Genomic DNA, 13,485 nt, shown 5'->3' with positions numbered 1-13,485 from the left:
CTTCGCATGAGGTGGCCAAAGTACTGGAGTTTCAGCTTTAGCATCATTCCTTCCAAAGAAATCCCAGGGCTAATCTCCTTCAGAATGGACTGGTTGGATCTCCTTATAGTCCAAGGGACTCTCAAGAGTCTTCTCCAGCGCCACAGTTCAAAAGCATCAATTCTTCGGCGCTCAGCTTTCTTCACAGTCCAACTCTCACATCCATACATGACCACAGGAAAAACCATAGCCTTGATTAGACGGACCTTTGTTGGCAAAGTAATGTCTCTGCTTTTGAATATGCTATCTAGGTTGGTCATAACTTCCCTTCCAAGGAGTAAGCGTCTTTTAATTTCATGGCTGCAGTCACTATCTGCAGTGATTTTGGAGCCCACAAAAATAAAGTCTGACACTGCTTCCACTGTTTGCCCATCTATTTCCCATGAAGTGATGGGACCGGATGCCATGATCTTTGTTATCCCGTAGATCTCTTATATTGCTTTCATTTCTTTTGTTTGGCTGCCTATTATCTTGGTTGGGTGATTTCCATCTTTTTTTTTTCCAGGTCACTTATTCTGCATTATTTATTCTGCTCTTACTGTGTTTAGTTCAGTTTTTGTCTCAAAAAGTGAGTTTTCTTGTTTTTCTTGGTTCCTTTTTATAATTGGTAGTTCCTTTAAGTTGGTGTCTGTTAGACTGAAGAGGTCTATTAGGGTGGTCTTGCAGGGCAATTTATATGTGAGACCATCCCTGTGTAGCTTGTGTGTGTTTGATATTTTTGGTGCAAGGACTGTTTTTAGTGTGGATGCCTGCTGCTTCTTTCCTCAGTGTGTGCTGGCCAGTATCCCCTCGATAGGGGGTGTGCAGATACAGCACTGGGTTCTCAGCGGCAGTGGTGTCTCATGCGCACCCCTGGAGCACACAGTGGGAGCAGGGGTGGCTGGCAACCACTCCAGAAGCCTGGGGCATTGTGGCGGCTCACTGCCACTCCTAGAGCTCATGTAGGCAGTGTCCTACAGCCTGAGCAGTCCCTCAGAGGAAAAGGCTGTAGGGTGGACACCATGCCTCCCATCGCACACTGCCACACAACAGCACCTGGCCTCTAAGCTGGCCCAGGCTTCAGGTGTGGTTGCACTAGACTCCAGACCCTTTAGACTGTTTTTGCACAGCCCACCCTGAGGCCCGAGCTTCCACATCTAGTCCTCACATGCACCAGTGGACACACGTCTCGGGCTGGGAGTGTAGAGGGGTGGCACGGACTGTCTGCAGGCCTCTCTCTATTCTAGCTGCTGCAAACCAGTTGCTGTATTCTCCTCTGAGGCTCTCAAGCTCTCCCTCTGTCCTCGCTGACTTCCTCCTAGTGAGGGGACTTCCCAGGGTGCAGGAACCTTTCCTCTTTCACAGCTCCCTGCCTGGGGTACAGGTCCCAACCCAGTTCCTTTCTCACTTTTGTCTTTTGTTCTACCCGGTTATGCTCATGTGGAGATTTTCTTGTTCTTTCAGAGGACTGAAGTCTCTTACCAGTGTTGAGCAGATATTCTCTGAGAATAGTTCAACATGTAGATGTATTTTTGATGTACTTGTGGGACGAGGTGAGCTTCTTGTTCTTCTACTCCACCATCTTGATCACTGCCCCATATCTCATTTTTAAAAAGGTCCCAACCAAATAGCCCTTTTGTGGCAACAAGATTGATGAAATTTAATGATGGAGATCATAATCTCTGTTTTCCTCCCTTGTAACCAAGGACATGAGTAGTGCTGAATCTGTTTAATCAGTGTGTGGTTTCTAAGAAAGGCAGGGTTGATCTCAAGTGTACCTGTCAGGTGTACCTGGGAGCTGCCCTGCTGAAGGTGTCCACTTGCAGTCTCACCTGAATTCACAACACTTAGTCTCCTTGTGAATTAAAAAACAAAAGCCAAAGACATCTTTGAATGCTGTTTGGGACGCTCTTGGCACATCTTTATTAAACTGATTCAAGCAGTTTAAGTTGATAACTTTTTGTCAGGCCTTCCATTTGCAGTGTTGTGGGATGATGAGTGTATCGTGATGACTTCCATTCTTTGTCATCGTCTGTAGGCTGAGAGGATCATGGAGGCTATTGAGCTGTACCGAGAAGAAACTGCAAAATTGAGAGAACACAAAGCCATCTGTAAAGCTGCAGGGAAGGAGGTAAGATGGTTCATTAAGTTATATTCTGAGTGACATTTATTTATAGAGATAATTGCTGAGGGAAAAACCTCATTTGTATAGATGTGATAGAATCTCTTCTAATTCAAACATTAGAAAAAAAGAATTGAGCTCTATCTTAATAAAAAGTCAAGGATAGTTAATTTGAAATCGATGTGATTACTGTTTTGAGTTGGAAACTCAGGTTCCTGCTTCAGTTTGGGAGGCTGGTGAGCCATTTTGGATTTCTACATGAAATGTATTACCCAGACTCATTCATAAGCCCTATTGAAACTAAAAATACATTCTTATATAATAATTCTTTAGCATCAGTTTTTAGGGTCTCCTTCAGAACTATATTAATGGACTGTTATGACCCTGCCTGCGATAAGCACTATCAAAGGCTTATTTTTTAATGACTTGATTTAATCATTTCTTCATAGGTTCCTCTTCCCATCAACCCCATCCTGATGGCTTATGGCAATATCTCTGTAAGTAGAATGTTTAATGGTTTCCCCCTTAAGGTTTAACCACCATTCTAAGGTTAAATTCAGGCAGGCACAAGAGGGGAAGTGAAGAGGCATTTGATTTGAGAATTGACATATTGGGAAATACTTTGTTGTTAAAAATCTCTGTTCAATGTTGGAATCCTTTAGGATATTTTGTATTTCAAAAAGACCATTTTAGTGGAACTTTCAAGTCATCTTTTCTGGTTGGACTGGACTGGTTTTTGTTTTTGTTTTCTTTTAGTGCTTATTTATGTTTAGTATCCAAAGCGCTCTCTGAAGGTTCTGTTCATTGAAAGTTTTTGGACAGCAAGTTGTTACAAATCAGCCAGATAAAAAGAGGAGAGAGGGAGAATCACAGGACAATGTATACTTTAGTAATCTTTAATTACTCAATGCTTTGCTTTCATCCATCACAATAGTAATACATGTCAGTGTCTTCATTTTATAGACAGGAAACTGTCCTGACTTACAGATTGAAGGGAGCATAGTTGGCAAGTGGCAGAGTCAGATTGTGAACCCAGATCTGACTCAGTCTAAGCCCGTGCACGTATTGGCATTTTTAGAACATGGTTTCTCTTGAGAGAGATTCCTGGTTTTTAGGAGATAGAGAGTAGAGAGCTTCAGTTAAGAAAAAGAAGTATCACTAATGCTGTCAAACTTCCATTCTAGCCTTCAGCTTATGTGTTGGAGATTTTTAAAGGAATCAAATCCAGGTGAGTGCCAGTGCACGGATTATTGTAAGTTGGCAGCTAACACCATTTACTAAACGTGAGATAAGTACATTTTAATTGATGGTTATTTTCCTTAGAGGGTTAACTATGTCAAAACTTGGATGGAAAATAATTCATTATAATGTTTGTTTTGAATTAGAACTAGAAGGCTCCTCCTAAAATATGAAGGGAGATACTTTTAAGGACAAATGAAGGGCAGTGCTACTTTATATCATAGGTAATGAGATAATTTGCAATTCAGTCAGAGGTACCAACTATTAACGTTTTTTGTTGTATATTTCCTTTGGATTGTTTTCTGTGTATGTACAGAGTTGAAATCATGTGTATACATTTTTACATCCTGTCCTTTTTCACAGGATAGTTCCTGAGCATTTGCTTGCGTTAGTAACATTCTTCAGAAACACATCATTGAATTAATTCAAAATATTCCATTGTACATATAGTTACTATGAGGTGTTGTATAAGGGTTTTTGCTATTATTAATACTGCTTCAGTGAACACCTTTACATATAAATCTTTGCCATCCTCACTGATTATTTTCTTAACGGTCCTAGCAGTCTGTTAACTAATTAATGGACATAAACTTTTCAAAGGTTTATGTTGCTTACTTTCCAGAGTGCCTGTAATGACTTTCACCAGGCTTTTATAAGTTCTTTGCTGGTTTGAGAGGCAAAAAGTGGTATTGTGTCATTTTCATTTTTAATTAACAAAGTTAAAATTTTCTTATATTTGTTGGCCATTTGTATTTTTTCCTGTGAATTTTTACTTTCCCATTCTTGTGCTTTATGGATGTTTTTCTTACTGGTTAAGAATTTTTTTTAATATATCTTTCGTCATTTTTGGAATAATGTTTCTTGTTTGTGATTTATCTTTTGGATTTATTTGAGTTTGACCTACTTAGTTATCATTTTTATAACAAATCACAATATCCGAGTATGTCCCATATAAGAATTAAATAGAACCTAAGATAATGAAACTTTGCTAGAGAAATGTAAAGTAGAATTTAGATTAATGGAGGTAGGGTGCATTCATAGATGGGAAGACTCTGTGTTTAAAGATTTAGTTTTTCTTAAGCTAATCTATAGATTTGTGATCCCAATTCAAAGCCTCTTGAGAATTCTAATTGGAATCGATGGAATGATAACTAGCTCAAGAAAAATAAACAAACCAACCCAGAGTAAGAAAGAGATTAAAGAACTATAAAAACAACAAAATTGAAACAGTACAGGATTGTCAGAATCAATCATCAAAACGGACTCTAAAGCCCTGACGCAGGCTCTGTCATATGGAAGGACTCAATCAATGGTAAAAGAAATATCATACAAAGATAGGATATTCAATAAAAAGCTCTGAAGAAATGAGTTATCTGAAAAAAAAAAAAGATTCTCCTACACTCATGGACCAAAATGCATCAACTAGGTTAAAATACTAAATATAAGAAAAATAAAACATGATAAGAGAGAGCCATCCATAATGCAGATGATAACTCTGGATGGGTAAGATCTGTTGAAGTACATAAAAGGAGAAGAAAAAAATTGGAGGGGAAAAGATTTTTAAATTGACCATGTAAAGAAACGTGACATTTTTAATGTTTATTTTTCCCTCTCCAGCGAGCTGGAAGAATCTCTCCTCGTGCTGCCTTTCTCTTACGTTCCAGACATTCTCAGGCTCTTTAATGAATTCATCCAGCAGGGCTCCGATATTGAACTCCTGTGTAGGTGCCTCTTCTTTCTCCTCAGGTAACGTCCTTTCCCAGAAGAACATCATATGTCTCATGAGCATAACTCCTCCAGTAGTGCCTCACCTGAAGCCCTCTCCATGCTTTGCAATTAATAAATGTGACACTTCAGTTTCAGAGACTGTTAGGAATTTCAGTGCTGGCCAGCACAGATTATTTCTTACCCTTTGGTGGTCAGTCTTGCTCCTAAAGTGCCGACAGTGATGACCCACCTCTTGAAGTACCAGGAGGTACTACGCTGCTCAGGATGCCCAGGCAGGCGGAGGTCTCCAAGTTACAGTCTAAGGCAGTGGCCCTGGTTCTGGGTAGGGTGCTGAAAGGCCATCCCTGAATGACCAGTCTCCTTCAGTGGTGTTTCTAACTGTTGAGTTTAAACTAAATGGTTTGGTTTTGTTTCCATAACGGAATTTTAAGGAGCAGTCAGCTTATTTCCCAGGCCTCTACAAATGCAAATGGAAGAGCAGTGGCGTATTTGGAGGGAACTAAGAAACATAACTGCTTCCCAGTAGCTTGGATAGTAAAGGATCTGCCTGCAATGCAGCAGACCTGGCTTCAGTCCCTGAGTTGTGAAGATGCCCTGGAGAAGGGAATGGCTACACATTCCAGTATTCTTGCCTGGGAAACTCCACGGACAGAGGGCCCTGGCAGGCTGCAGTCCGTGGAATCGCAAAGAGTCGGACGCAACTGAGCAACTAAGCACTCAAGAAACAAAGAAAATGTTTGTTACATTATATTCTTAAATAGGAAGAATTTGTATTAAATATGTAACAGAGGAAAAATGTATTTACAAAGGCTTAGTATATTCTTGGTAAAGGAAATGGCAGCCCACTCCAGTATTCTTGCCTGGAGAAGCCCATGGACAGGGGAGCCTGGTGGACTGGACTCCATGGGGTCATGGAAAGTCAGACATGACTGAGTGAATAGCCCACACACACAATACATTCTTATCTCCCACTCTGTCCCCCAGTCTCAAGCCCTTGTATAAGAGAACAGGAATATTGGCAAATTTGAACATTCCCTAAAATGCTGTTAGGAAAACAGTAGAAACTGCTCAGCCAATACCAATTAATTAAAAGAAAATGATGTACTTGGTAAATTGGCATTTTTTTTTCATAAACCTTAACCCTTCATTCCTTTTTCTTTCTTTCAGGATAGTAGCAAATGAAGATATACATATCTACAGTGTATTTCTCATTGCTATGGCAGATGTTGAATCAGGGTCACTGATTCTAAGAGAAACACTGAATATTCCTAGCATATTGGGGTTGTAGATGGGTGCTATCTCGCAAGTAGATATGGCAGGTCACAGCTGTGAGTGAGGGTGAGTGTGGGAGTTAAAAAGCATGAAGTCATCCAGGGCATGTTGGTACTCTTGGTCAGAGTTTGATCATCTCTCTCTCTCTTTTTTTTGTTTTTGCTGAAATATAAATCTTTGAGTTAGTGTTTCTTAGAAGGCTCATTTTCCCTCTGAAATCCCCATAGGATACTGTTGTTAAAAATCTGTGGCCATTTGATAGATTGCTGGGAAAAGTCAGCTTTTTAGATGTTAGGATACTAGGTTTTAAAATTATTAGATAGAACTGAATAGTAGGGAAGAAACTTCTTTAGCCCTTTTTGCTAGAAGCATTTCTATATTCCCATGATGGGTGAAATGATTTTTTTTTTTTTCTTTTGCTTTGATATTGTTTTGTTGCTGGTTCTAGGAGGTGTAGCCAAAACCACTATTCTTTGTGACAATGCTTGGTGTTGTTTTTCTATTAGGATTCACTTTGGCCAGATCACTAGCAACCAAATGCTTGTGCCAGTGATTGAAAAATTAAAGGAAACAACCATTTCAAAAGTCAACCAAGTCCGGGTAAGTATCTTTGTAGAGGTAGCCGTAGAATAAGAAGGGGAAATCCTAGTGTATATGTGACTTACAACTAGCATGGTGTGTCGTGCCCAGTCTTGTGTGATACTGACCTGACGTATATACATATTTAAGATGAGGTTTTTGTTGGAGCTGGTAGACATAAGGAAAAAAGACAAGAAAAGACCTTAGGGAGGGATGGGTAGCAACACATGAAGCTTTGGTTCCTCTGACTCACATAGCTATGACACTGAACTGAAGTGAGGGGAAGTTCGTTTAATCTCTCTTCTATTCTTCCTCAGGATGTTATTGGCTTTAACATGGCAGGTCTCGATTATCTCAAGAGGGAATGTGAAGCGAAAAGTGAAGTTATGTTTTTTGCTGATGCTACCAGCCACTTGGAAGAAAAGAAGAGGAAGAGGAAAAAGAGGGAGAAGCTAATTTTAACAGTGACTTAAAACTAAAATGTGCCTTTTCCAACTTTTGCTTGAGAAGGACTTCAAACTAAGCAACGGTAGCGTTGGTGTAATATTCAAGAGATTATCATGTTGTAGAGGTGATATCACATGATGTATTTCCCAGCTCTGCCTGAAGGAATTTCAGCATAGGAGTGTCTTGGATTGAAACAGACTAGTTTAAAATCTGTGCTCTGAATGGGGAGCCCTCTAAGAGGCATGCCCTTTATAGTCTAGCAGGAAGCAGAGAATTTTTTAAATTAGGTATTGTTTCACTAAAGTTGAAACTTTAACATTTCAAAATGTTTCCTTATTTATGTCAGAAGATTTGATGAGTAATTTGTTACCTCTCCAGATTAGGTTTTATAGCCCACTGAGATAGTCAGGTATGATATTGATCACCTTCTGCCCATAAATGTAAGTCTTGAACTTTCAGAGCCAAAAGGGACCATAAAAGTTACCTGGAACAGCCTCCTTAAACTTAACCTCTTGCAGGTTGTTTTGTCGTTATATAAGACGATCCTAATTGCTATTTCTATTCCTCTAAGTACTTGTTTGTAATTAAAGAGCAGTCAACCTGAGATACCTGGCTGTGCTTTTTGGGTGACTAGTATGCTGTATATATATCTTCGTGGTGGGGAGGTGGCAGTGTTTTAGGAAAGGAAATGGACACATACCTTTGGGGCTGGGCTTTTCTTTGTGGGAAGTTTTTAAATCACTAACTGGATCTCCTTGTTAGAAATCAGTGCAGATTTTCACTATCTTTTTGAGTCTGTTTAAGTAGTTGTATGTTTCTATGAATTTGTCCATTTCATCTAGATTACTATGTTGTAGTACTACCATTTTCTTGTCAATCTCGGACGCAGTTCCTATCTCTCCTAAACCACACGCCTATTATTGTTCCTAAGTGTTAACACAGTCACTGAACTGAAGTAAGGAATTGAATAGTACTATTTTTTTTTTAAACAATGAGAGTAAAAAGAATTTAGGCATAGAGTTCCTGAGACTTCACCGTGAAAAGGCAGGAGGATAGACAGTGTGATGGATTCTAGGTGCATTCCACTCTGAGGAATCAACCTTTTAGGCAGTTATTCCTACCACCAGAAAGAGGAATTACTTAAAGTGTTTCTCAATGACAAGTATCATAAATCACATTCACCCCAAAGAAATCTAGCTGAGCACCTAGGGCAGTGACCAAGGAGACAGTGGTGTCTGTCACTGGGATCTAGGGTTCCACTCACCCATCTGTACAGCCTTTCCTGGGCAGATGAGGCAGGAGCTCAGGAAGAAGCACCTAGTCTACAAACAGGCTTCCCTGTGGCTCAGTGAATCCACCTGCCAATGCAGGAGGCACAGCTTCCATCCTTGGGTTGGGAAGAGCCCCTGGAGGAGGAAATGGCCACCCATTGTAGTATTCTGGCCTGGAGAATTCCATGGACAGAGGAGTCTGGTGGGCTGCAGTCTATGGGGTCACAAAGAGTCACACACAACTGAGAATGCACACACTGCAAACAGTATATACAATACATCCCTTTCCTCATAAGAGCCTGGGTTTTGAGATAAGACTAACGCTCTTAAGGATAACATCTTATATTCTAAGTCCTGTCACTATTTCTGAGGTTAGGGGATGGAAGCAGCTCTGATATATACAGCAGTCACTGGCCCATCCCTTGTTAGGCCAAGTGCTAGCTGCCGTTGGATAATTCCTACCCTTTAAGCATAGGCTGGACCTGTTGACCTGCTTCTAAAGAATAGAATAAATGTAATAGGATATCTCTTCCAAGGTTAGGTTATTAACACCCTGAATTATGCTGTGCTCACACGCTCTCAGATCTTCTTGATCGCTCTAGTAAACATAAGTTGCCTATTGTGAAATGCCCTGAGAGCAGTCTCCTGACACCAGCCGTGAGGGACTGAGGTCCTCCTTCTAACTGCCTGCAAGGAACTGCATCCTGCCACTGAGTGAGTGAGCTGAAAGCAGATTCACCCCTAGTTGAGCCACAGTAACAACAGCTATATGCCTGTATTCCTTACCCACACAAGCTAGATCAGGAGTGTCTGTTGCTTTAAGTTACTGAGTTATGGAGAAATGTATAGCTTAGTATCTTAAAGCAATAAGCATTCATGATGTTTTGATAACAGATAGCTGGAGTACTTACCACTGGCTCAGAGTAGAAACACACAGAATATGTTACTTTTTCTGTTTGAGACATATACAATATAAAACTATATAATGATGCCAATAGGTAGAAAAGATTGGGAAGAAATAGATGAAAACGTTTTCTGTCAGATATCACAGAATCTTTACAATAGGTATTTAAAAGATACTCATTGTACTTCCGTTAATATCATTAACTGATAATATGAACAAAGAAGCATAAAGACGTACCATTTAAGACATTTCTATTAGGTACACTCATGTCATTACTTTTGATAGATTGGTGCTAACAGGCATTATGAATATTGGAAAGCTGTGCTGTAGTTTTCAGAATGGTCCAGCTAGAGTTTCAGACTTCATCACTTTTTAGTTTAGGGTAACTTCTGAAAGTCATGGACTAGAACCAAGATAAACCACACCTTAATCAGTGGTTTCTAAAGAATGTTCCCAGACCTTTAGGGTCTGAAGACCCTTTTGAGAATCATCTGCATGGTCAAAAATATTTTAAAATGATAATAGTGTCCTCCAGAAATTCATGTCTACCCGAAACCTATAAATGTGACATTTGGAATTAAGGAGAAGGAAATGGCAGCCCACTCCAGTACTACCTGGAGAATCTCCATGGACAGAGGAGCCTGCTACAGCCCATGGGGTCACAAAGAGTCAAACATGACTGACTATTTGGACTTAAGTTATTTATAAAACATTCTCTAACAAATAACCATGTGCAAAAATACACAAAAAATGTATCAGTCCATAGGCTCACAAAGAGTCGCACACAACTGAAGTGACTTATCACGCACACCCAGGAAACTAGTAACAGATTTTGGTACTGGGAAGTGAGGTGCTGCTTTAACAAATACCTAAAAATGTGGAAATGGCTTTGGAATCAAGCAATGGGTGAAAGCTGAAATTATTTTGAGCTGCATGATAGAAAAGTTCTATTAATAGATTACCTTGAAAAGACTGCTGGTAGAAATAATGGATATTAAAAGCAATTTTGATACAGGTTCAGAAGGAAGGGATAGGGACAGTAAAGAACACTTCAGGCATCTTAGAGAATTTCTGTATTGTAAACAGACTGTTGGTAGAAATATGAACATGAAAGGTGTTTTTGGTAAGCTCTCAGATGGAAACAACATATTATTGGACAGTGGAGGAAGAGAGATCCTTGTTACCATGTGGCAGAAAACTTGGCTGAATTGTCTTCTGCATTTGGATAAAAAGTAGAACTTATAAACAATGAAATTGTATTTTAGGTTGAAGTTTCCAAGCAAAATATGGAAGATGTGTCCTGATTTCTTGCTGCTTATAGTAAAATGCAAGAGGAAAGAGATAAATTGAGGAAGGAAATGGTCAGCAAAAAGGAACCTGAACATGATGATTCGGGAAATTCACAGCCTGTCCATATTGTAAGATATGCTAAGGTACACTCTGAAGAGTTTATCTAAGGTTTAGCCATCTCAGCAGAAGCCAGGAACAGAGGTGAGACTTGAGGAAAGACCCGTGGAGAGCCCTCACACCTAATGGTGTGGAGCCCCTTGACAATGAAAACTTCAGAGAATGTTCTGTCAGCAGAAACACTGCCTGCTTGGCTTGGGGGCCAGAGGCAGGAAATGAAGGGAGGCTGCCAGACTTCTGGGCTTCTATAAGCAGAAAGCGGGCTGCCCAGAGGATAATACTTTATCGGGCTAAGGACAGAGGGTGGGACCCAAACAGCCTCTGAGGGTCCAGAGGGTGGGGCTGGGTAAGTCCCTGGCCCAGAGCGCAGCTCAAGACATAAATGATTGTGTTCATACTCTGAAACCTCAGCAGATCTGCCCTGAGCATTGCAAACACGTAGCCTGGTGATAGCTTAATTCTTTGCATCTTCTCTTTTTAAAAGGAGAATGTCTTCTTATGTTATCCCAAATGTTATATTGCAAAATATAGTATTTTGCAAGCAGACGACTTGTTTCTGAGTTTCACAGGTCTGCAAATGGAGAGGACACCAGGATAGGTGAAGGATTTGGGGAGTGTTGGGATGGACTGAGTGTATTTTGCATGTGAGGTGGATGTGAATTTTGGGGGACCAGAGGGTAGACTATATTGAGTTTGTCCCCACAAAACGCACGTCTACCAGGGACCGATGAATGTGACCTTATTTGTAAATAGGGTCTTTACAGATGCAATCAAGTTAAGATGAAGCCTTATCTTATTCAAGTGCATGCATGCCTGCTAAGTCGCTTCAGTCGTGTCTGACTCTTTGTGACCCCATGGACTGTAGCCTGCCAGGCTCCTCTGTCTGTAGGATTCTCCAGCCAAGAAGAGTGGAGTGGGTTACCATTTCCTCCTCCAGGGGATCTTCCTTATCCAGGGATCAAACCTACCTCTCTTGTGTCTCCTGCATTGGCAGGTGGGTTCTTTACCACTAGTGCCACTTGGGAAGCCCATTCAAGATGAGGGTAGCCCCTTCATCCAATGAGGAGCCCCTGGTGGCTCACACAGTAAAGAGTCTGCCTGCAGTGCAGGAGACTCAGGTTTGATCCCTGGGTCGGGAAGATCCCCTGGAGAAGGAGATGGCAACTCACTCCAGTATTGCCTGGAGAAGCCCGTGGACTGAGGAGCCTGGCAGGCTACAGTCCATGGGGTCGCAAAGAGACTAACACTTTAAGTCATATGACTGTTGATCCTATGAGGAGAGAGGTATAGAAACACAAAGGGAAGAATGCCACTGGAGACAGGCAAAGATGAGAGTGGTGCGTTATAGGCTGAGGAACACCAAGGATTGCGGGGAACCAGCAGAAGTTAAGGTCATAGAACAAGTTCTCCCTCAGAGGCTACAGAAGAACCAACCCTGCTCACACCTCGATTCCAATCGTCTGGCTTCCCAAACTGCAAGAGAAGAAATACCCGCTGTTTAAATCACCTGGTCTGTGGTACTTAGTTATAGCAGCCTTGGGCAACAAATACAGATTTGTTACAGCAGTCCTAAGAAACAAAAGCAAGATGTTACTGACCTTTTTCTCTCATGACTATACAGTGGAGTCTTCCAGAGACTCTGCAATGTGTGATATGGTGACAGATTGAAGACAGAGCAGCTGTGAGAATCCAGCTATGTTCTGTTGAGCCAAACATTAAAAGATTTGCCAAAATTTAATCTTCCCCTTATTAACTTTTGTTTGGAAAAGTTATTTTTCATTAACAATTTATTTACAGTAATGAACTGTTTTTTTAAAATATAAGTTTTAAGGTTTTCCCAGTTTTAATTCTAATATGGTAAATACTGATAAAAAATGACCCACATAAACAAAAGCTTTGGGGGATCCTCATTCTTTTTTTTTTTAATTTTATTTTATTTTTAAACTTTACAATATTGTATTAGTTTTGCCAAATATCGAAATGAATCTGCCACAGGTATACCCGCGTTCCCCATCCTGAACCCTCCACCCTCCTCCCTCCCCTACCCTCCCTCTGGGTCGTCCCAGTGCACCAGCCCCAAGCATCCAGTACCGTGCATCAAACCTGGACTGGCGACTTATTTCATACATGATATTATACATGTTTCAATGCTATTCTCCCAAATCTCCCCACCCTCTCCCTCTCCCACAGAGTCCATAAGACTGATCTATACATCAGTGTCTCTTTTGCTGTCTCGTACACAGGGTTATTGTTACCATCTTTCTAAATTCCATATATATGCGTTAGTATACTGTATTGGTGTTTTTCTTTCTGGCTTACTTCACTCTGTATAATAGGTTCTAGTTTCATCCACTTGTTCCATTGATCAATATTTCTGTCTTTGTGCCAGTACCATACTGTCTTGATAACTGTGGCTTTGTAATAGAGCCTGAAGTCAGGTAGGTTGATTCCTCCAGTTCCATTCTTCTTTCTCAAGATTGCTTTGGCTATTCGAGGTT

General features: G+C 40.6%; 2 protein-coding genes across 3 annotated transcripts in view; one reads left to right on the top strand and one right to left on the bottom strand.

Annotated features, from left to right (window-relative positions):
- Positions 1–8,597, top strand: part of WDR3 (WD repeat domain 3) — a 39,547-nt gene extending 30,950 nt beyond the window's left edge. For both annotated transcript variants that reach the window (XM_010830713.1, XM_010830712.1), the window contains exons 22-27: positions 2,057–2,149; positions 2,590–2,637; positions 3,325–3,368; positions 4,997–5,125; positions 6,886–6,979; positions 7,276–8,597. In XM_010830713.1, coding sequence (XP_010829015.1) covers positions 2,057–2,149; positions 2,590–2,637; positions 3,325–3,368; positions 4,997–5,125; positions 6,886–6,979; positions 7,276–7,431 — 564 coding nt within the window. In that variant the 3' untranslated portion in view covers positions 7,432–8,597. The remainder of the gene's footprint in view (positions 1–2,056; positions 2,150–2,589; positions 2,638–3,324; positions 3,369–4,996; positions 5,126–6,885; positions 6,980–7,275) is intronic.
- Positions 8,598–12,251: 3,654 nt separating this feature from the next.
- Positions 12,252–13,485, bottom strand: part of SPAG17 (sperm associated antigen 17) — a 245,270-nt gene continuing 244,036 nt past the window's right edge. The window contains exon 49 of the mRNA XM_010830710.1: positions 12,252–12,687. The gene's annotated coding sequence lies outside the window, so the exon portion shown is untranslated. The remainder of the gene's footprint in view (positions 12,688–13,485) is intronic.

The sequence above is a fragment of the Bison bison genome, unplaced genomic scaffold, assembly GCF_000754665.1.
Source record: "Bison bison bison isolate TAMUID 2011002044 unplaced genomic scaffold, Bison_UMD1.0 scf7180017864519, whole genome shotgun sequence".
In the NCBI taxonomy this organism is placed as follows: Eukaryota; Metazoa; Chordata; class Mammalia; order Artiodactyla; family Bovidae; genus Bison; species Bison bison.
The sequence above is the reverse complement of the archived record's forward strand: the minus strand, read 5'-3'. Positions and strand labels throughout refer to the sequence as shown.